Here is a 22,474-nt window from a genome sequence, read left to right on the forward strand (position 1 = left end):
ATGCAAATGATGCTTGTCCTAAATATCAAAAAAGGTAAGGTAAAACTGAGGAATATATCATTTCACATACTCAAAACAATCAAGTACTCTTCCAGTGACAAAAAAAAAGTTTGAAATTGAAAAACTGCTTTGATTTTTTTGTGCATTATATTTCCTAAATATATCTATGAAAATTTGTACCTTTAAATAGTCAATACATATAAGCATTTGCACCCAATTTTACTAAAGTAAAAATGAGAAACTGCCTTTAAGTCATTTACCTATTATACAGTAATCAGCCATAGGGCCTAAACTTCTTTACTACAATCCATTAGTGATCTCTTTCCTTCAAGAAGAGTCATTTACTTTTCAGACCAATAAAAAGAAATCCCTTGAACTAGCATGATGGGAGGAGTCTGGACTTACGTTATAGGTAGAGAATATTTGGGTTTAGAGAAACAGCATTATGCTTAACTTTTTAGAATCTTTTCTGGTGGTTCAAGGACCAGAAAGAACTGAAATCTAAGAGAAGTTTTTTCAGTTGATTCACACTGCATCCATACAGCAGTTCCCAAATTGTTAGAAGCAAAAAGAATCTGGGGATAGTGATATTTTTTCCATTATTACATTTTCAAGCATTCATTTTCAACCTCATTTCATTGCCCCATTGGCTATCATTATGTAACTGCATTCTGTAATAATGTAGCCAAAATCACATTCTTCCAGGGCACTATAATTGACTCAGAGTCCATGAATGTAAAATATGCCCTATCATGCAGCTATATTTACATACAAACATTTTTATTTTCTTCTGAAAGTATTTGGGTATGTACAAAACATGTGAATAATTGATTCTGTATAGTTCTAACCAGAAGTAAAGGCATCTTTTGAATAATAAGTGAAGTGAGTTAGAATAAAAATCTAAGCTAGTTCTCTGCTTTTAGATGCTGATAAAACATTAGAAGAGATGGCATTGCAAGTGTATTTTACTGAAAGTTATAGTTAAATATTTCTAGCTTATTCTGAGGTGTCACTGAACAATTGAAAACCACTTGCTTTTAGAATCTGTTCCATTACTTAACTGAAGTGAAATCTAATGGTGGAGTGAAAATCCCAGAGGTCAGAGGGGATGAAGCCTGGAAGGTTTTTTTTGATGATGCATCCCAAGAAATAGTTGATGAATTTGCCATGCGCTACGGGATTGAATCCATTTATCAAGCCATGACGTAAGTACTATCTAATACCTACATGGTCAGCAATCCCTGTGGAATTCTAAATAAAAAAAAGAGAGAGGAAGAGAGCATTCATCTTACTTCTAATTCAAAGAAAACTTTGCTTAAGAAGATGGTCACAGTTTATTGTGAATGATTGATACTGACTACCTGCTCCTATAACTGGAACGGTATTGGGGATTCGGTAACGCTCTATCATCCTCCTCTACCTTTGCTCTGTTTTCACAGTGTGGTCCCTTGATGGTATCCATAGCACCCAGAACCTCGAAATGTAAATTCTCTACCTGAATCAAAGAAATTCTGAGGGTAGAGCCCAGAAACCTGTTTTAACAATCTTTTCAGTTGCTTCTGACAACTTTAATGTTCAAGAAATAACACCTTATTTGATATTTGAGGAAACTAAAGCCCTGAAGTATCCAAAGTTAGACAGGAGGTTAATGTCAGTGATATATCTAGAAACATTTTAATGTCTTATGCCAAATATTAGAGTAATCAATCCTTCTTTTGTGATTTAGATCAGTGCCCCTATTTCAGTAAGACAAAGATCTATTGGGTCCTGATAGAAGCCAAACACTTCAGTTAAATACAGTACAACAGAATTGACTTTGAGACTCCTAACCCTTACTGAGGAGCTCAGTCAGAATCCAGAACTGGGTCATTACTTCTTGTAGCTTAAATTCTAAGATCTGGTCCAAGTTTGTAAATGCATTTGGTGCACATGTATCATGTATAATATATAAACTATATGTATATATTAGATGATTTTTCTTTTATATTGATGACACGGTCATACTTGCATGTGAATTGAATAGATGTTGAGCCAGACAATCAATATAATTAATTTTAATGAGATGTGAGTAGAACCAAAATCAGTGTTCCTCCTTAAAGTTTATTATTTGTGACACTTAATCACTATTTATAATTCCTGAATAGCATAACTTAAGAATAAATGAGTTTTTAAAAAGTAGTGATAGAGAAACTGTGTGCTTTTACAGTTTTTGGAATGCCCTGATGTTAAATAGTAAGATAAACAGATTCTTAGATGTGAAGAATTTAACTTCTAGTCCAAATCTGGAAACTCTGTTATTAGATCTCTGACTGATGGTCATTGTCCATCAGCTTGCCCATATCCAGTAACAAGGGCTCGCTTTCCATGCAAACTACCTTGTAATGGGGCAGCTACAAGGGAAACTATGACTTTGCCATCTGGTTTGTCCCATGCCAAAGGCTGTAACTCAGCAGAATACCTAGTATAAATTTTGAGTGCAATTAAAATTCAACTGTGATTAACAATATAAAGTAAATGAGCTGTTCTGTCCAAGGAAATTGAGGTTAACACAATCAAAGCAACCTGCATCTGGAAAGAATCCCAATAAAAGAAAATATCATGCTGAATTTATTACAAAATATTTCTGTGTACTAATGTCAGATTCCTTAATTTCTGTTTTTTTTTATATTCTAAGAAGCACAGTCATGTTAATATAGAAAAATGGTAAATACATGATAGTTGAAAAGGGAATCAGACCTCATTCATTTTTTTTCTTGCCTCTGAATCTGACTAAATAATAAGAATAAAAAATATTCAGTATACTTATTTGATTTTAAGTCACCTGCAGGTGAATTTAGTCAACTCAGGTTTGACAAAGCCCGTGATCATACTATGTAATAATCTAAAACAGATTGGCAATAAATATTTTTCTATGAAAATAAACATTTTTCTGTGACCAGATAGTAAATACTTGTGGATTCTACTGCCTATTGTCTCTGTCACAATTGCTCTACTCTGAAGTCTACTCCAAAACAACTTAAATATAAGCAAACAAGGAGGCATGGCTGTGTTCTGATGAAACTTTTTCTTAAAAAAAAAAGATAGATAGATAGATAGATAGATAGATAGATAGATAGATAGATGTGTATGTGTACATATGTGTGTGTGTGTGTGTGTGTGTGTGTGTGAGAGAGAGAGAGAGAGAGAGAGAGAGTGAGAGAGAGAGAGAGAGAGAGTGTATGTGTGTCAGGATTTGACCTGATGACCTTGGATTGCCACTCATTGGTCTATGTATAACAAGGGCTTAGACTCTTCACTTTTTCCTGCAAATAAATATCCAGTGGGTAGCTAAAAGCAGAATTAAAGATCTGGCCCCTCTACCTCCATTTGCATCTATCTCCTTTGCTTTGAACCCCCCTGGATTCCAAGAACAAGGGACTTGTCAGATAAATATCCTGAGATGAATGGACACTTCCACCTCTCCCCAAGCCTAAGTAAGCAATTTTTTTTTTTAATCTGGGATTAAAGCCTCACCTGACCAGTGTTGGGATGGTAATGGAGAGACCACACTGATCAAGACCACCTGTTTTGTTGCTATGAAAATCCTCTAGTTATGCAACCCCCCAATCCTTACCTTCTGTCTCCTTTCTATAAGACTTGAAAGGCATTGTCAGTGCCTCCAAGACAGGGTTAAGGACATGGGTCCCCTTGTCTTCCAGTGTAGCTGCACTGATTAAAGTTCCTTTCATGCTTTTCACCATTACCTTTTTTGTTTCTTTTTTGAAAAGAAATTTATTAGTTCTATTTGTTCCATAAAGTGTATCCTTTCCTCTGGAGCATCCATGAGAAAGGTAGGGATTATTGGGTCCAGTTGCTGGACCCAATTTGTTCAATCCCCAGAGTCAGGTCTCTGCCTGACTTCATAACATGAGCAGTGAAAGCAAGGCAGAGACAAAAGGAAAAAGAATGTATTTTTTTTAATGATAGATTGACAAATACACTTCAATGATACTATGAAACAGTAAATTATACCTACTTGTTGGTTATACATTTTATTTTCTGTTGATATTTTATTTATTACATATTTTAGCATTGAATGCTGATCAAGACATCCATGTTTCCCCAAGCTTTAGATAGGCTTCTTTTGCCTCTAGGCTCCTGACCTCCTCCTTATCCTGGCCCTTGCAGATTCCAGATGGCCTTAACCATAGGAGCCCCTGACCCCCTTTCCTTAGAGCATTTATTTTAGAAAACTTGTAATTATGAATCCTTTCTCTCCTCCTTTGAGATGCTAATTTTTTGAAAAAGATGCTGCCTATTGCCATAGTCCTTTAAAAAATTCCCCTTGCCCAATGAACTTTGTCCAGAACAATTTTTCTTTTGATAGTACTAAGTTTGCCATTACCTTGCCAGAAGAAAAAGATTTTCTGTTATTTGATAATCTGATAACACCTTTATTAAAATTTCTACCAACATACCAGCAATGTCTCTATTTTTTGTTTATTGATAATCACTAGTTGTCAGAAATTGGTGCTTTTACAGAAAAATGTATGTGCACCCATTTTATATACATGTGTTAATATGATTTTATCTCTAACTATGTTTAAGAGAGAAAATGTAATAGAATACCTTAGAGGTACATTTAAATTCTATTCAAGGATTCGCAATTGAAATCTTGAAGAGTTGTAACTTTCATTTCTGCTGTTAAGAAGTTTTGGGTGCAAAATATAAACTCAATACATATTGGTAATTGAATGAATCAGAAATTGTTTATCAGAATTATATTTATCTCAACTTCTTCTTCTGTGTCTTTGGATGTTAGATATCTTCAGTTGCCCAGAGCAAATAAAGTAGATATTAAAGGTTTAATTAAGCTGATATCAGTACCCATTTTATCATTTATGTTGTAGTTCAGTGTTTTGGAACATATCACATTGATCATTTCTAATAATCTGAAGAAGTTCAAATACTAGCAGTTTGGGGATAGATGTTGAAACGCATCTTTCACAGACAATTTAACCACACTTGAAAAGTGATACTTCTGTAACTGAACTGTAACTTGATTCCTAACCTATTTTTAGCCAACAATAACAGAACTGGAAAAGGGAAGTTTATGAATAAACCTCTCTTAACTTTGAATTTGTTTCCCTGTAACTCAGTATTTTTCTGTTGTTTTGAAAACTTGCTTCGGGGAAACAAAAACAAAAACCAGAAAATCAACCAACAAACCATCACCAACAACAAAAATGTAGAACTAAGTATTCAAGCTTATCTCAGAATTACTTCCTCTTAATTTTGAAAAACATGAAATGGGGGGACTCTGCTTCAAGGAGGAAAGAATGCCCTTTCTGTTTAGTATGGACACTCACAAGTCTGGGAAAGGACAGACATGCTTAGTTCTTGTGGATTTTTCTAGATACAACATTGAGACAAAAAGAGAACTCAAATTGCAGTTTCTTTTCATATTTAAATACCCCATATGCTAAGTCAAATCCCCAGGTACCTTCATAATCTTTTTATTATTAGAGATTGATTTTTTAAAGCATAATTCCCGTTTCTTTGAAGATGGACTTGGAGAAGAAATAAACACAGGGAAGTGTGTATTAAGATAGAGTGTCTGACAGTGCATTATTACAGTTTTCTCTTGTGTATTTCTTATCACAGAAAGGAAGCTGAATCTATTTTGCTGGTAAATAACGCGAAGATTAAGATTCAACTTCCCAGTGCTGCAGGATGCCCCTGCTTACTATAAATGCATTTCCCTTCCACCACAGACTATTTTCTGGGGGCACAATTTATTAGTTCTATTTGTTCCATAAAGTGTATCCTTTCCTCTGGAGCATCCATGAGAAAGGTAGGGATTATAGTTTCCTGTTTATACAAATGATTGATCAAGATCAGTTTATACCCACATGGTGAATGACATCAACCATTTAAAATAAAAACTTGCTAATTTATGATAGTAAGAATGAGAGTCTGTTTCCTTTTTGCAAAGAGCATGATATTTCATATATTTTGTGTCATGGGATTAGACATAGAAATTGTCTCCATCATGAGCATTTGGGGAGTTGATGATAATTTTCATCTATTCAAGCTAGCATATATTTTACTAATAACATTGTAATAGACCAACTGTTTACCTCCGAACACATACAGGAAATTTTATGGCAGGCATTAAGGATTAACTTGTCTTCCAGAGGTGACTTTTATCCAACAAATACATTTTAATTGAGTGTTTAATTAGTCATTATTGTTTTATTAATTGAAGCTCAAACTGTCTTACAAAATGCAAGATTCTGTTAGACAGTGGTCTTGCCTTTAACATACCAAATGAGAGAAAAGCAGTAAGTTAATGTTTTTCACTTTGGTGTGCTTAACAAATAAACCACTTTGGCACTGGCCACCTTAACAAATTTGTCTTTGAACCAAAAATGTTGGGATACTGTTTATTTTGAACCCAGTATAGTTCAGCTACTTGAACCACAATTCTTCTTTCATAGGAGAGTCCTGTTTAATTGTATTATTTATTAATTTAAGAAATATTTATTTAGGATCTGCCATGTACACAAGCATTTCTAGGAATGGAGGATATAGCAGTGAACTGGAAGTCAAAGTTTAGATACCACTGAGCCCACATTCTAGATGGTGAAATGTATTTAATAAGTAGGTATTTCTACTGTATAAATATGAGGACTTACACAGGGAGTCTTAGTCTATAAATGCTGCTATAACCAAATATAATGAACTGGATGGTTTATCAGCTACAAAAATTTATTTCTCTTGTTACAGAAGCAAGGGAACCCAAAATCAAAGTGCCTACAGATTTAGTAGCTGGTGAGGGACCTTTTCCTGGTTCATAGACAGCTATCTTTTTACTGTGCCCTCATATAGCTGACAGGGTGAGAAATCTATGGGGCCTCTTTTATAAGGGCTCTCAAATCTCAATCCTGAGAATTCCACCTTCAGAACCTATTCGCTTCCCATAGGCCCTCCCCCATTACTATCAACTTCAGGGTAAACTTTCAATTTGGTAATTTTGTGGGGACACAAAAATTCATAATATAGCAATAAAGGACAGTTCTTGCTTCCAATTGGTTCCTAATTTAGAGGGAAGAGGAAGAAAAAATTAAATATTAATAAGACAGTGTAATATATATTTGGGGATTATTTTATAAGCATAGAAATGGCTGGACCCCAGCCAGACACAGAGGAGGAGAGGTGTGAGAGAAATTGGAAGGGCAACCTGAGGTCTCACTAAAAAACAGATGCTTTCTGTTCTTTTCATGTTCCACACCCCTGCTCTCTGCAGTCAGTCTCCATAATTGAGCTCCAGCAATCCATAGCATCTATGAGAAGCTGTTATGCTTGGGCCTAAGGAAAGTGATCCTTAAATCTCCAAGTCCCTCTTTAATGACAAGAATGAATAAAACATTTATTTGTTACTGAAATACACAGTGATCTGAATTTGGGGGAGCATTTTTTTTAGAGTATTTTTAATATCAGGAATGCAGTTACTCTTCCCTTTCATCTTTTTTTTTTCACTGAAATCTCTTTCGTAGATCTAAGAATAATTATCTTCTCATTACTTTTTTTCAATCATTTTGCTCTTTTATTCATTAAAAATAATTGATTTTTTAAATCTTTGAAACAAAAGCATGTCTATCTCTTAAAATCTGCAAGTTAGTATGATTATGAGCAAATTTCTACAGCAGGCATGTAAGTTAAATAATTATTTTTTTCCTACCATGATGCCTATCAAACAATAGCAACTGAGGTAAATCCAAATATATAGCTTGATATGCATATGAATTCCCAATATTTACCAATATTTTTTTGAGATTTAATGGTCAATAAACATTTTAGTGGTTGCTTCAGCTTAAAATACCCCAGCAATTATAATTTTCATTTTTTTATTATATTTTTAATTGACAAATAAAATTGTGTGTATTTGTAGTGTAGTGTACAACATGATGTTTTGAAGTATATATACATTGAGGAACAACTAAATTTAGCTACTTAATACATACATTACCTCAAATAATTTTCATTTTTATAATAAGAACAGTTTACATCTTTTAAGAATAATTTGTACATAATCTTCATGTTGTGTGATAGATTTCTTGAAATTTTTCCTTCTAACTAAAATTTTATCTCCTTTAACCAACATCTCCCCAATACCCTACCCTCACCAACCATTCTGGACACCAGCCACCCTTCCATTCTTCTCTTAGTGATTCATGATCAACTTCCTTAGAAGAATCTCACATAAGTGAGATCATGTGGCATTTATCTTTCTATGTCTGCCTTATTTCACTTAACATCATGCCCTCCAGGTTTAACATGTTGTCACAAATGATGGGGGATTCTATTTTTTGGCTGAGTACCATTCCATTGTATATATGTGCCATATTTTTCTTGAACTTTTAATTTTTGATCTCTTTATGAATGCATAGGTTGATTTCATATCTTGGCTATTGTGAATAGCTCTTCAACAAACATGGGAGGGTGGATGTCTCTATGTATATAGTTAATACTGGGATTGGCGGATCTTATTGGTAATTCCATTTTTGAGGATCTCCTATACTATTTTCCATAATGGCCTCAATAATTTACACAACAGCCTGCAAAGGTTGCCTTTTCTCCGTATCCTCTACACTTGTCATGTTTGTCTTTTCAATAATAACCATTCTAACATGTATGAGGTGATATCTCATAGTGGTTTTAATTTTCATTTTCTTGACAGATTAGTGGTATTAAGCATTTATTCAATACCAAATGTCTGTTTGTCATTTGTGTGTCTTGTTTTTGTTGCCTATTCTTTTAGGTTCATTTCCAAAACCAAAACAAAACAAATCACTGGCCAGACCAATGTCATAGAGCTTTCCTTTGCATTTTCTTTCAGTAGGTTCATAGTTTAGGGTCTTAATTAAGTCATTAAACCATTTGATTTTGGATGTAGTGTGAGATAAGGGTCTAAGTTTATTGTTTTTCATGTGGATTTCCAGTTTTTCTAGTACATTTATTGAAAAGACTATCTTTCTGCAATTGTGTGTTTTGGGCACTTTTGTGGAAAATCAGTTAGCTATAAATGTGCAGATTTATCTGTGAAGTTTCTGTCTGTTCCATTGTTGTGTTTGTTTTTATGCCACTACCATGCTTCATTGTTCACAATTTAAGCATTATTTGTGGGGCTTTGTTATTCTAGCTTTTCCAATGAAACTGAAATTCCATTTGTTAAATTGTTTTGACACTAACCCCATTCACTTGCAAAAGTAAAGTCAAGTGCTCTTAGCATTATTAATCCACTGTTTTTAATCTTGTCTTGAGGGGAGAATGTTAAACATTTCCAGTGATTGCTGTAGTAACTTTTTGACCTAGATTTTTTGAAGGGGTACTTTTCAAAGGGACGGTTTGCATCAGAGATCTACTTGGTAGTTTTAAATTGCTGATTGTACCTTTAATCCAGTTCCCACCTTTAAAATACTTTAAATATTGGAACTGTAGCCTTTAAAAGCAAATTATTTTTAATGATTAGAAGGAAGAAGTTTGCCTTGGCTATCACTGCACATAAAGAGAGTACACTTATAAACTCAGAAGTAAAGATTCTGCCAAATTGCATACTGTGTAGAAACCCCTTAACTGAGAGCTCTATAAAAAGCAAGGATTGCCTCTGGCTGATTCCCCTTGTCCAGTGCTTTTTTATTATCCTTTCAAACCCCAGATTACAACACAATTGTTAGTGATAGTAAGAAGTGATACATATAGCTGGACACATCCAACATGTTATCTATACTCAGAAATTGATAACATGGGAGAGTTTATAAGGATTTTAAATCTCAAATTGCTTGCTATTTCCAAGAACATTTTCGTATTAAATTCCAAGAGATAGCAGCTACCTCTTAAGTATCATGTTTGTGATCTTTAGGTATACTGAATATGCTCAACATAGTTTGAACCAAATTTTGGAGGATTTTGATCTATTTAGTTTTTTTTTCTTTTACAAAGTAACAAAGGTATTTTGCTATTTAATCAGCACCAAGGAAAAATAAAATGATATTGTTAAATCAATATTGAAATCAATGTAAACATTTAATGAGAAGAAAGTTAGCAGTAAGTGAAATATTGAGTTTTCTTTTTGGCCTTGATTTTCATATCTTCACCATTCTCTCTCTCTCTCTCTCTCTCTCTCTCTCTCTCTCTCTCTCTCTCTCTCTCCTTCCTCCCTCCCTCCCTCTCTTCCTCTGTTTATTGGTTCTGGGATAGAACTTAGGGTTGCTCTACAGATGAGCTATGTCCGAAACCCTTATTTTTACATTTTGAGACAGGTCTCACTAAGTTGTTAAGGGGTTCTTGAACTTGCTATTTTCCTGCCTCAGCCTCCTGAGTTTTTGAGACGATAGGTGTGTGCCACTGCCCCTGGCACATCTTCACCATTCTCATAGCTATATTTTGTCTTAGGAATTTACATACAAAGATTATCCTGTTAGTATGGTGAAATGTATTATCCTGTTAGTATCTTTAAAATATATTCCTGATATGTTTTCATTTTCAAAATTAAACTGGCGTTTACTTTTCAAAAATTTTATAATATTTGGAGGATATATTAACTCAAAATTACTAAGGTCTATGAAAAAAATGAATTATTTTATGGATGATTTGTTTGCCTTTTTCCACAAAACTCTTTTTATTTTTTTTTTCTTTTCTTTTTTTTATCGGTTGTTCAAAACATTACAAAGCTCTTGACATATCATATTTCATACATTAGATTCAAGTTGACAAAACTCTTTTTAAATTATACTTTAAAGTATCTCTACAGGCTATATAATTCTGCATTATACACTTTAAAGGTTGTATAGTTTTCATTAAAAATGGAAAATATATTGTTATAGTTTGGCATCTTAAAAGGTCCCAAAAGCCATGTGTGGAAGTCTTGCTTAGCGGCAACCCTGTGGTGCTATTATGAGGTGGTAGAACTTTATAGTAAGTGAGCCTGATGGAAGGAAATAGGTAACTGATAGAAAGCCCTTGAAGGAGATATTAGAGTCTGTCCACTCCTCTCTCTGTCTATGTTTCCTGGCTGCCAAGAGGTGAGGAGCTTTTGCTTTGCCAAATGCTTCCACCATGATATTCTGCCTTACCGCAGGACCAAAGCAACAGGGTCAAGCAGTCATTGACTGAAACCTCTGAAATGGTGAGCCAAAATAAACCTTTGCTCCTATAGGTTGTTTTTCTCAGGTATTTTGTCAGAGCAACAGAAATCTTAACTAACATACATGTAAAGGAATTTTTACTTCAGTTACTCAAACAAGAATTTAATATAGTTGAATTATCTTTGATTCATTAGTACCTAAGTTTACAGAAGGTTTTAGCAACAATAATAAACAACAGGCAAAATCAGTAATAGGTCAAAAGTTGATTTAGCAAACTTAAAATACTTATTTTGTATTTTCTGATTAGGATAATAAAACATGCTAATAGCATAGTGCACATTTTTAATATTTTTATTAGCACATTATAGCTATACACATGTTGGAATTCCTTTTGACAGAATCACTTAAGCATGGAATATAGTTTGTTCCACTTCAGTTGCCAGTGCTTCCCCATTCCTCCCCTGCCTACCTCCCCCACTCGCATTTCTCTACTGATCTTCCTTCTATTTATTTACAGTTTTTAAAATTAATGCTCTCTCTATATATACATATAAAGGTGAAATTCACCATAATTTGGTTAATTTCATTACGTTCTCTTTCCTGTCCCTCTTCCCTCTCTTTCAGTCCCTTTCCTCTTCTCCACTGATATCCTTTCTATTTTCTTGGACTTCCTCCCCTGCACCATTTTCTTATTTTGGTCTTGCTTCCAAATATGAGAGATGACATTCAATCCTTGGCTTTCCAAGTCTGGTTTATTTCACTTAGCATGATGTTCTCCAGTTCCATTCATTTACTGGAAAATGCCATAATTTCATTCTTTTTAATGGCTGAATAAATCTCCATTGTGTTGTATACCATATTTTGTTTATCCATTCATCTGATGTTGGGCATCTGAGCTATCTCCATCACTTGGCTATTGTGAATTGCCCTCACATAAACACAAATGTGGCTATTTCACTATAATATGCTGACTTTAGTTTTGAATAAATGTAGAGGAGTGGGATAGCTAGGAGTTGGTTCCATTCCCAATTTTTTGAGGAATATCCATTTTCCAGAAGTGGTTGAACTAATTTTCAGTTCCACCTTTATCCCCACATCCTCACCAACTCATTTTTATTTGTATTCTTGATAATTGCCATTCTGACTAGAGTGTGATGAGATCTAAATGTAGTTTTGATCTGCATTTCCCTGATTTCTGGAGATGATGAATATTTTTTTCATACATTTGTTGTCCATTTATATTTCTTCTTTTGAGAAGTATCTGTTTAGTTCATTTTCCCACTTATTAAACAGATGCTTTTGGTAGCAAAGATCTTTTCCCATTCTGTAGCACTTCTTCGTGCTTTTAATTATTTCCTTTTCTGTACAAGAGATTTTTTAAATTTGATGCTGTCCCACTTATTGATCTTGCTTTTATGTTTTATGCTTTAAAATTCTTGTTAGGAAGTTGGTGCCTAGGCTAATATGTAGAAGTGTTTAGCCTGTTTCCTTTTTTGGGAGGGGGGTTGCCAAGGATTGAACTCAGGGGCACTTGACCACTGAGCCACACATTCCCAGCCCTATTTTGTATTTTATTTAAAGACAGGTTGTCTCTGAGTTGCTTAGCACCTCACTTTTGCTGAGGCTGGCTTTGAGCTCACAATTCTCCTGCCTCAGCCTCCAAGCTGCTGGGAATACATGCATGCACCACCACACATGGTGAGCCTGTTTTCTTCTAGCAGTTGCAAAGTTTTTGGTTTAATTACTAAGTCTTTGATCCACTTTGAGTTTACTTTTGTGCAGGGTAAAAGGCAGGGATCTAGTTTCCTTTTTCTATATATGGTGTCAGTTTTCCCAGGCTGTGTTCAACAAAGTGTGTTTTTGTCATCTTTGTTGAGTATCAGATGATATATCTATGTGGATTTGTCTCTGTCTTCTATTCTGTTCTACTGATTCTCATGTCTGTTTTGATGCCAGTACCATACTGTTTCTGTTACTTGCACTCTATACCACAAAAATTTATATATCCATCCAGCAATAACAACATGACCATTTAAGTTAGTAGTATTTCCTGTTAGGTATTGTTTTTGCTGTATTGTATGTGCTGTGCACATGCATGTGTATGTGTTTTGAGCTAATAACACAAAAATGTTTATATTTGCTTATTTTGGCAACTTGCAGGGTACCTTTGAATCCATATTTGCTGACCATCCAAGGGTTGTCAGCATCTACCTTCAACCTTAAAATGAAAAGACAAACCCCTAAACATTTTCCACTCTTTGCTGTATCCTTATTCAAATGAAGCTCTCCTTTAGACTGGGGAAAGATATTCATTCACCTGTTCCTTTTGAGTAGGTTATCTCATACTTAGAGGACTTACAGTAGAGGGAACAATGTAAACAATCTTGAGTTTTTTCTTGTAGAACATAAACAGTAATAATATAATCCACAGGGTACACTGTTCCCAGTGTTCTTCCAGTCCTTTCCACTAACTAGTTCCATATTCCATTGCCCATTCCCCCATTGCATAAGCTGCATTGCAACTTTGGGAATTGTATACTCTCTAATGGATACAGAATGAGAAGGTGTGGGAAATGAAAAATAGCTTTACTGCCTCTGGAGGCCATTACTTTGGAATAGGAATTGATTGGCAGCCTTGCTGGGCATCAGCCTTGGCCACATACCTCCAATGTAGAGGCCTACAGTGAATGGTTCCTAGAAATATCCTCCCATTTCTCTTTTCTGGTAAATGTTTTAGAATTTTATACACTAGTTAGCCACTGGATATTTCTCAGTCTAGCCAGCTGCTCTAAAATTAGGGAAAAGTCCTTCCAGGTACCAAGAAATCTTTTGATTGGTAGCCTTTATTTCCAAAGGTGTAGTGATTTTACATCATATTTGCTTTTCTTGGAAGTTTCCATGGGAGGTTTAGATGGATGACCTGTGCAGCTTGCCACCACCCATCATATCCCTGAAAACACCTCAATTATATTTTAATCAGAAAGTAAAATATTTCTGTCAGTTCTCTAAGACAAATACAAGCCTAATGCTCTGGAAAATTTAAAGTACTGCTCTCAGCATACTGATGTAAAGTAGAATACTATTAACCTTCAAGTAGTCATCATTGTTATAGCATTACCTGCTATGTACTTTGGCCAAATATTCACAAAGTAATTGGATGTGGTAATATTCTGTCATATTCAAGGTAACCAAGCGTATGTCCTGTACTATTTAACTCTAGATAAATACCTTTGGCTTATGTTGCTTTGTTTTCATTAAGAAAAAAATTATTCAATTCCTGGGTATAGGAAATCTCTGTACTAAATATGCACTGGATACAAGAACAATAAAGCATGGCCAAACTATTTCAGAAAAGCAGGTACATTCATAATATGCAATCTTGAAAAGAGAGGGAATTGATTCAAAGGAGAGGAAATGAGTTTGCTGAAAAGATGTCTGTATTCCCATGTTAATTACTGCATTATTCAAAATGATCAAGATAAAGAGTCAACCTGTGTCCATCAACAGATGAAGAAAATATGGTATATATTTAAAATGTAATATTACTAACCCTTTAAAAAAGAAAAAAATCCTGTCGTTAATGACAATACAGTTGACCCTGGAAGAGACTGTATTAAATGAAAGAATCCACACAGAGTAAGACAAATACTGCATGATCTCATTCATTTGTGAACTCTCAAAAAGTCAAACTCATGAAAGTGGAGAATACAATTGTGGTTATAAGAAGCTACTGGGAATGGGAGGGTTGTGAAGAAGTTGACCAGAGGATACAAAATTTCAGTTAGATCACAGGAATGTATTCAAGAGATCTATGGTACAACTATAGTGAATAACAATGTATTGTGTTCTTGAAAATAGCTAAAAGAGTAATTTTAAGTATTCTCATCACATAGAAATGATACATGTGTAAAGCAGTGAACATATCTTGAATCAATCATTCTATAATGTGTGAATATATATACATATATATATCACCATAAATATACATATATATAAATTTAATTTGTTGATTGAAAGTAAAGAAGTAATGCAAATTAGCATAGCCACTATGAAAAATAGTGTAGAGGTTCCTCAAAAAAATTAAAAATATTGTCACATATGATCCAGCAATCCCACTACTACATATATGTAACCAAAAGAAATGAAATGTCTGCTCTAGGGATATCCACACTCCCTTTTGTTGGAGTTGGTTGGAGTACTAATCATGATAGCTGAACAAATGGGAAACAAGCTTTGTACAACAATGGAAGAGTGAGTCAAGGAAATGTACTTGTACCCCATTGGATTACTTACTGCTCAGTTGTTTAAAAATTGGTGAAAACCTGTCATTTGTGACAACATGGATGGAAATAAACCAGCCACAGAAAGACAAATGCCACATAATCTCCTATGAATATAGTAAATAAACATGTTGACTTCATAAACATTGAAAGAATGGTGGTTACTAGAGGCTGGGCAGAGTGAGGAAGGAGGGATGGGGAGAGGTTGATCTGTAGGTGCTGTTAGGTGGGAATAGAAAGTTTCTGTGTGCTGTTGTGCAATAGGATGGCTAAAATAATAATCTACTGTTTATTTCAGAAAGCTAGAAGATTTTTAATATTTTTACCATAAAGAAATAATACATGTTTGTGGACTATGATATGTTTAATCTGACTTATACATTACACACTGTATATGTGTATCTAAATATCACATGGCATACTACCAATATGCAAAATCTTAAAACTTATTTAAGTAAATTTAAATTTAAAAAAAATAGAAGACAAGGAGGAGTATAAATTTAAGGAGGAGTATAAATTTAAGAAGGTTTACTTAGTGGTTAGAAGAAATGGTTCTTAACTTGATATTGCCTCAGCTTTATTCCTTGAGCACTCTACTAGCTTTAAGATCTTGGGGGAAGCAAGTTAGGAAAGGAAAGAATATGTTTAATTACAACAAATACAGGAAAGACTGTCAGACTTCAGAAACAACAATAAAAGTTATGATGACAATAATATTAAAAATAACAACAGCAACAAGCAAAACCAACCAAGTATTTAAAGAAAAAAAAACCTGTAATTCCTGTGGTAGTTTATTTAGCATGGTGTTTTCATGCTGTTCCTTGGAAAACAGCAACTTTCCCACCTGCTTTTCACATTTTGAGATCATAATAGATCTTCATTTATAACATGATTAAAATGAAGTTTAAAACTATTTTATAAGGAAAGTCTATTCAAGGTTTTTGGAGATCGGAAGTAAACACCATAGTTCTATGACATTTGGATCATCTCGAGCTATAAATTTTTTGCTCCCCGCCACCCTTCTTTATGAGAAGAGTTTATCTATGTTGGAAGCAAAGCAGGAGTGTCAATTTTCACTTTACTTCCTAAATTGTTTTTCTGCTTCCAATGCCTACTCATCTCAATCCTTCTATACACCAATTTCACAGACAATTTCACGATTCATTCTCTAATACTAATACCCTCTGTGAAGACTAAGGTAAACACTAAAACTGTTGCAAACCTCTAGAAAAAAATTCTAATTTTAATCAATTTTAATAAGAAAAAATCATAACTGCTTCTAAATCAAAGTTTTTTTTTAAGAAAACTTTAACTTGTAAACCAAAGTTTGGCTTCATTGTTTTCTCAATTTTTCTATTGATAGTATACATTAACAGTAATAATAAGTGCATAGCAGAGATTGTGTTCAACTAAGTAACATTGCATACGTTTACCAGGCAGTCTATCATCCACAAATTTTCATATGTAACCTATAAATTATTTGTTAACCCTCCCGTTTTAGTTGTAAAACATTGCTCTGGAACACCAAAATCATAATTTCTTAGGGTACTTTCATCATGAATTTATTTATGCTTCAAAATATCATGTTGTGCATGATAATACATACAATTTTATCTGTCAGCTTACAAAAGTGACCTATTAACACTTACAGAAAATTTGTCTTAACCAACATGAGGAAACCCTGCAGGTTCTGGTTAATTAATACCACCCTTTGTGTATCTTAACAGTTTGACAGTTACCTTTGATGTTGTTATATCCCTTTTTTCTCTGTATCTCTCTTCCTTTGGCATTTTCCTTTCACAATCTTCCATACCATTGTATTTAAGCATTGCATATTACACAACCATGATTTAAGTCTAACAATTTTAATAACATGATTTATTGAAAAAATATGAAATACGATGGCATAGGCCTAGAGTTTTAGATTTTCTTCTCAAAAATAATTTTATATTATTGTGATAATCTTAAATATTTATTTAAGTTCAGTATATAATGAAATTACATTCTATATCATTTATATTAAGAAGGTAAGCAATCATTAATGATCTCAATCCAGGGTTAAATTACATGTCATGTATTTTTGTGGTATAAGTATTATTTCTGCCTCCCAAAGATCCATGTTTAATGTTTTAATTTTAATTAGCTGGTATCAGGAAAAATTGGATGGCAAGATAACTTGACTGAGTTCCATGAACCATAGTTTTTAGGAGTACTATCCACTTACTTGTGTATTTACATTCGGTGTTGCTTTTCAGTAATTAAAATGAGAGATGGCTAGGTGGAGGATAAATTACTAAGATATGAGAGCAAAATAGGATCAGATTATATACTGAAAATTTCTTTTCTCCATGAATATTTTATCTATATTTTCTGCTTTTATCATAAGCTCTGCTTTCAATTTCCAAATCTTTGTTATAGTTCAAATGAAACAGGTTTCCTTGAGAGAAGTAACAGAATTGAACATTTGATGCTTTTGATGATTATAAATGGTACTATTATTCAGGGTTTTAGATAAATGGGTTTTAAGCAGAAAGCTGGCATAATTCATTGTGTTCTCACTATTCATCTATTTGTCTAATTATCTCCTGTCTGAAAAAAAAAGTGCTTAGAAAACAGAACTGCTTATAGAAGATAGGCCTTTCTGGAAAAGCTCACAGATTAGACTCAAGTCAGATATGTAATTAAATCAATGTGTAGTAAGAGGAGGGCCTCTTGCTATTTCAATGAGAGGGAAATACAAAGGAAAAATTTAGCTGGAATATGGGATTTCAGGAACTGAAATAAAGGGGGAGCATTAAGTGTGAGAGAGAGATTTCTTTGGCATTTCTTTCCAGGAGTACTAAATTCCACTGGAAGTACTTTAGGGGTAAACACACAACATTCTTAGAGTTGAAAGGAATCATACACAACCCTGTGTCAAATCATATTCTGATTAAGCAACTTCATATTTGTGAATGAGAAATTTTCAAAAGTTTGAAATTGTTTTCTCCTTCAATTAGACATGGTAGGAGTTTCTTTTTATAGATACAGTTGAGGAATGATTTAATTGCTGACAATAGAAGAGATGCTGTTATGTGAATTAGTGTGTATTGAAAGCACTTTATAATTTTTCATTTTGCAGGCACTTTTCCTGTCTGTCTTCTAAATACATGTGCCCTGGTGTTCCTGCTGTCATGAGCACCTTGTTGGCTAATATAAATGCTTTCTATGCTCACACAACGGTTTCAACAAATGTACAGGTTTCCGCCTCAGATCGATTTGCTGCTACTAACTTTGGTGTAAGTATTATTTCTTTTTTTTTTTCTCAACTGCTGGGGCTCAATCCCAGGACCTCATACATGATAGGCAAGTACTCTCCCACTTAGCTGCATCTCCAGTCCAGTATAATTTCTTTAAACTTTAAAATTCTAAGTAACCTATGCAAGTTACATTTTAAAGGGACTGTGGACTCAAAATATTCTTCAAATATATTGCATAAAGGATAACTTAGGAAATGTCTCTAGTATAATGGACTGTAGCTCAAGATTCATTTGAAACACTTTTAGTAAAATAATTTTATTTGACAGTCAATAGGAATCTTCATTAGATTGAATCTCCATATCTGAAATGATCTTTTCCAGTGAGGAAAACATACATTCTGTAAGAAAAAACATACTGGAATTCTGTAGGTAATTTTCCATGTAAGCAAAGGTAGGATTTACCATCTTTAGATACAGTTCTCTGGTAAGTATGAGTTTGGCTGCCTTCTCTGGAGCCTGGAAAGCTCCATTTGTACTTCCTACTGGTACTATTAGTACTGCTAGGCAATGATATGTCTTCTAAGTAAGAAAATAGTAGCTGTATAAATAGCCCAAGAGAATTACCTGTACCTAATTAAAGTGGTCTGCCTGAAGTATTGAAAAGCATCAACAACACATGGAAAGCAGAAATGCAGGAATACTAAGGAGTCTAGGTTACACCCATTGCTGAAACTCATTCTTTATGAATGTAATAGAAATTAAAATTGACAAGTCTGGAAATAGGATGTAAGCTAAGAGTAATCCCAATAAGGTGGTAAGAATCTAAACTAAGAATTGGTGGAGTCTGAGAACAAAGGACAGATTCTAAGGTTTTCAGGGCATAAAACCAGCAGCATCAAGAGTACTCGATGTCTTTGGGCTGTAGCCAGTAAGGGGATAAAAATGTGCCTGGTAAGATTCCAGGGTTTCTGGCAAGGGCCACTGGATAGGCAGTAGTGCTGGTAGTAGTTCTGTGAGACACATTATTCTTAAAATTAGTATTTAGGGCAAACACCATAAGAAATTTCAAAATGTAAGAAAAAAACATAATATTTTCAGTAACTTCCTGATTTTGTTTTCATAGAGGAAACTAAGATCCATTATGGGAAAATGATTTCCAAGATACCATAGTTGTTATATCCACTGCACTTCCAGTTTGGTTCACTGAATATATTTTTATTGAATAATGCTGTTAGAAATCAAGTTTTGGAATATGTATCACAGAGTAGAACCAACTGAGGCACAGAAAGTGAAAGATGAAAACCCCATCAGAAGGAAAAATGTGCTGCTGTGTTCACTCTTGTTCTGTGCTTTTCATCAAAGAGAGTATTGCCATTTAATAACAAGCCAACAGAAATACTAATACCAGAGAACACTTTTCAGGCTAGGAGTCATAAAATTTGACATTTTATTGTAATTTACCAAATCAATTCATCTAAACCTGAATTTCTCCATCTGCTCAATGAATATAATAGTTCTTGCTCTAACACGTTTCTCAAATTTAACATAAAAATTAAATAAGATTTAAAACAGGTAACCTAGTGTGTCAAATTTGAAAGTGAAAGAATTAAATAAAGTATGAGGATTTTGTCCCTCCTGCCCTACCTCTAATATAAACAGACCACAAGCTAACTTTGTTAGACAGATGACTGTTGTAGGACCTGGACCAAAATGCATCCAGTTCATCAAAATAGTATTATGACCAAATGCCAGATCACAGAACACTTTTGCTGTAAAACCTCGTCTTTGGTAACGGAACTCTTTGTCTTGGGATTTCACCTATAACATAAAGCGTTTTGTGTTATGAAATTGTTTTGCTTCTGACATTCTGCTGGTGTGCATTGTGGGGAATGAGCCAACCATGTAGAACACTGAGCCTTTTTACCTCTGAGAAAAAAAAGATGTGGTGATATGATTAATACCTGCCATAGAAGCTACCTGGAGGGAAATTAGATAACATGCTCTTTTTCTCCATGCTGACTCACAGAAGAAAAAGCAGATCTCAGTATATTTCAGGTTTCAGTGACAACATAGTTATAACAAACTTCATTTTGTAAATCAAATAACTTCCTATAGAATAGGGATATAAAAAGACATTTTGATCAAACTATAGCTTGATAAATTGGTGATTTGGCATGTAAATTTTTATTTGTCTCTAAATGCTGAAAATAATGCTATTTGCTAAGTTAAATAGATTACATATAGTAACTCCCACCTCCACTTTGGAGCCCCAGATTTTTATTCCACCTCAATACTGAAGCTAATACATGACTTGGGGCCCAGTGACAATCACGTGGTCCTTTCTTTACTTTTCTCAAAGCTGTAACCCAGACATGTTAAGTCTTATGGAAAAAAAAAAAAAAGACTAAACTAAACTAGTAGAAAAATCTTTCTTAAGATAATTGTTGAAACAAACAAATCCTTAAGCAATCCATTACTTTCAGAAATTTAGACTTTTTGCATATAAATGTTATTTAAGTTGTGGTGTGGATGAAAATGCTCAAGAACAAAAGAAAAAGGACAGAACCTTGAGTGTACAGAGGAAGGGCAAGCAAAGCTTCCTGAGAAAAGTGGCTAGAGAGAATGATGAGAGGGATGACAAAAATGTGACATTATGACAGTGGAGATGAACTGAGGAAAAGGGGAGGCCACTGCTAACTGTCAATTTAAGTAGTTTAACTAAGTTGGGAAAAGAAATGAATGCATTGGATTCAGCAAGTAAGTCACGGCAAAGCAGTTAATGCTGAAGGCTGGTCTCATGGGTTGCTGAGTGAATGACTTAGATGAACAGTTGTATAAATGAGGATTCATGTATTCACCCAAATATAAGGAGAGTTTATGTAATTGAACAATACCCATATATAATAATAAAAAATGGAAAAAATGCTACAAAACTCGACGATTTAATTCCAACATTAAAGTCATACCCAGGATTAGACTGAAAGGAAATGTGTACAATGCCAATGATACATCCATCAGTTAGAATTAATACTGGTATTTTGTTGGTATTGTTTTGAAACCATTTTTACATTTGAATTTGAAATTTTTCTTTATTGAATTTGTGTTAATTTTATAATAATGTGAAAAGCCCGTAAATGAGAGAAAAGAAATAAAACTATTCTTTCTTCCAAGGAAATTATAAATGAAGGAAAAATGAGAAATTAGGCAAGAACAAGATTTTTGTCTTATAAAAACAGATTTTGTTTCTACTTTCTGACAAAGTTGGGTTTCTTAAATTCTTTAATGAGATAGATTTGGACATATTTGGGGACTGCCAGGAAAAAGGAGCTAGAGCATGGTTCACATTTACCATGAGGGAGAATGAGTGGTAAGGTAATACCACAGAGGAGAAATAAGGAAGTGGTCAAGAGGTCAGAGGCAGAGGCTGTCCTTTAGAACAAGACAGGATGAACTCTTTTCTAAAATTTGAGGAAATAGTATGGGGGTCCTTGCAAGGAACAATAAGCTTTTGATAGAGGAGTGCAAATTTTTTAATCTTCCTTGTAGTTGACTGCAAGGACAAGGAAAACTCACCTACAAAACTAGGGCTATATTGCGGATGCTGAAGTGAGGGAGGGAGGTAAAAGTTTTGGTGTACTATTGATGGGAATACAAAAAGGAATGTTTCATAGGCATGGAAGAAGACTTTGTAGTAAAGGTAGCATTTGCTATTGGGCACTACAAATTTGTTGTCACAACAATTCATGTGTTGCAAGGATTTGTCAAAGTTTGTCAGCATTCTGATGGATAGGCTGAAGTTTTGCAGAAGAGAGGCAAAGGGTAAAGG

At 34.1% G+C, this 22,474-nt stretch overlaps 1 protein-coding gene across 2 annotated transcripts in view; it reads left to right on the forward strand.

The window, feature by feature from the left end:
* Nucleotides 1–22,474, forward strand: part of Unc13c (unc-13 homolog C) — a 562,417-nt gene that overhangs the window by 240,954 nt on the left and 298,989 nt on the right. For both annotated transcript variants that reach the window (XM_027925904.2, XM_071607322.1), the window contains 2 exons: nucleotides 1,042–1,205; nucleotides 18,531–18,687. In XM_027925904.2, the coding sequence (XP_027781705.2) occupies nucleotides 1,042–1,205; nucleotides 18,531–18,687 (321 nt within the window). The remainder of the gene's footprint in view (nucleotides 1–1,041; nucleotides 1,206–18,530; nucleotides 18,688–22,474) is intronic.

This window comes from Marmota flaviventris, chromosome 2 (genome assembly GCF_047511675.1).
Source record: "Marmota flaviventris isolate mMarFla1 chromosome 2, mMarFla1.hap1, whole genome shotgun sequence".
NCBI classification, from domain to species: Eukaryota; Metazoa; Chordata; class Mammalia; order Rodentia; family Sciuridae; genus Marmota; species Marmota flaviventris.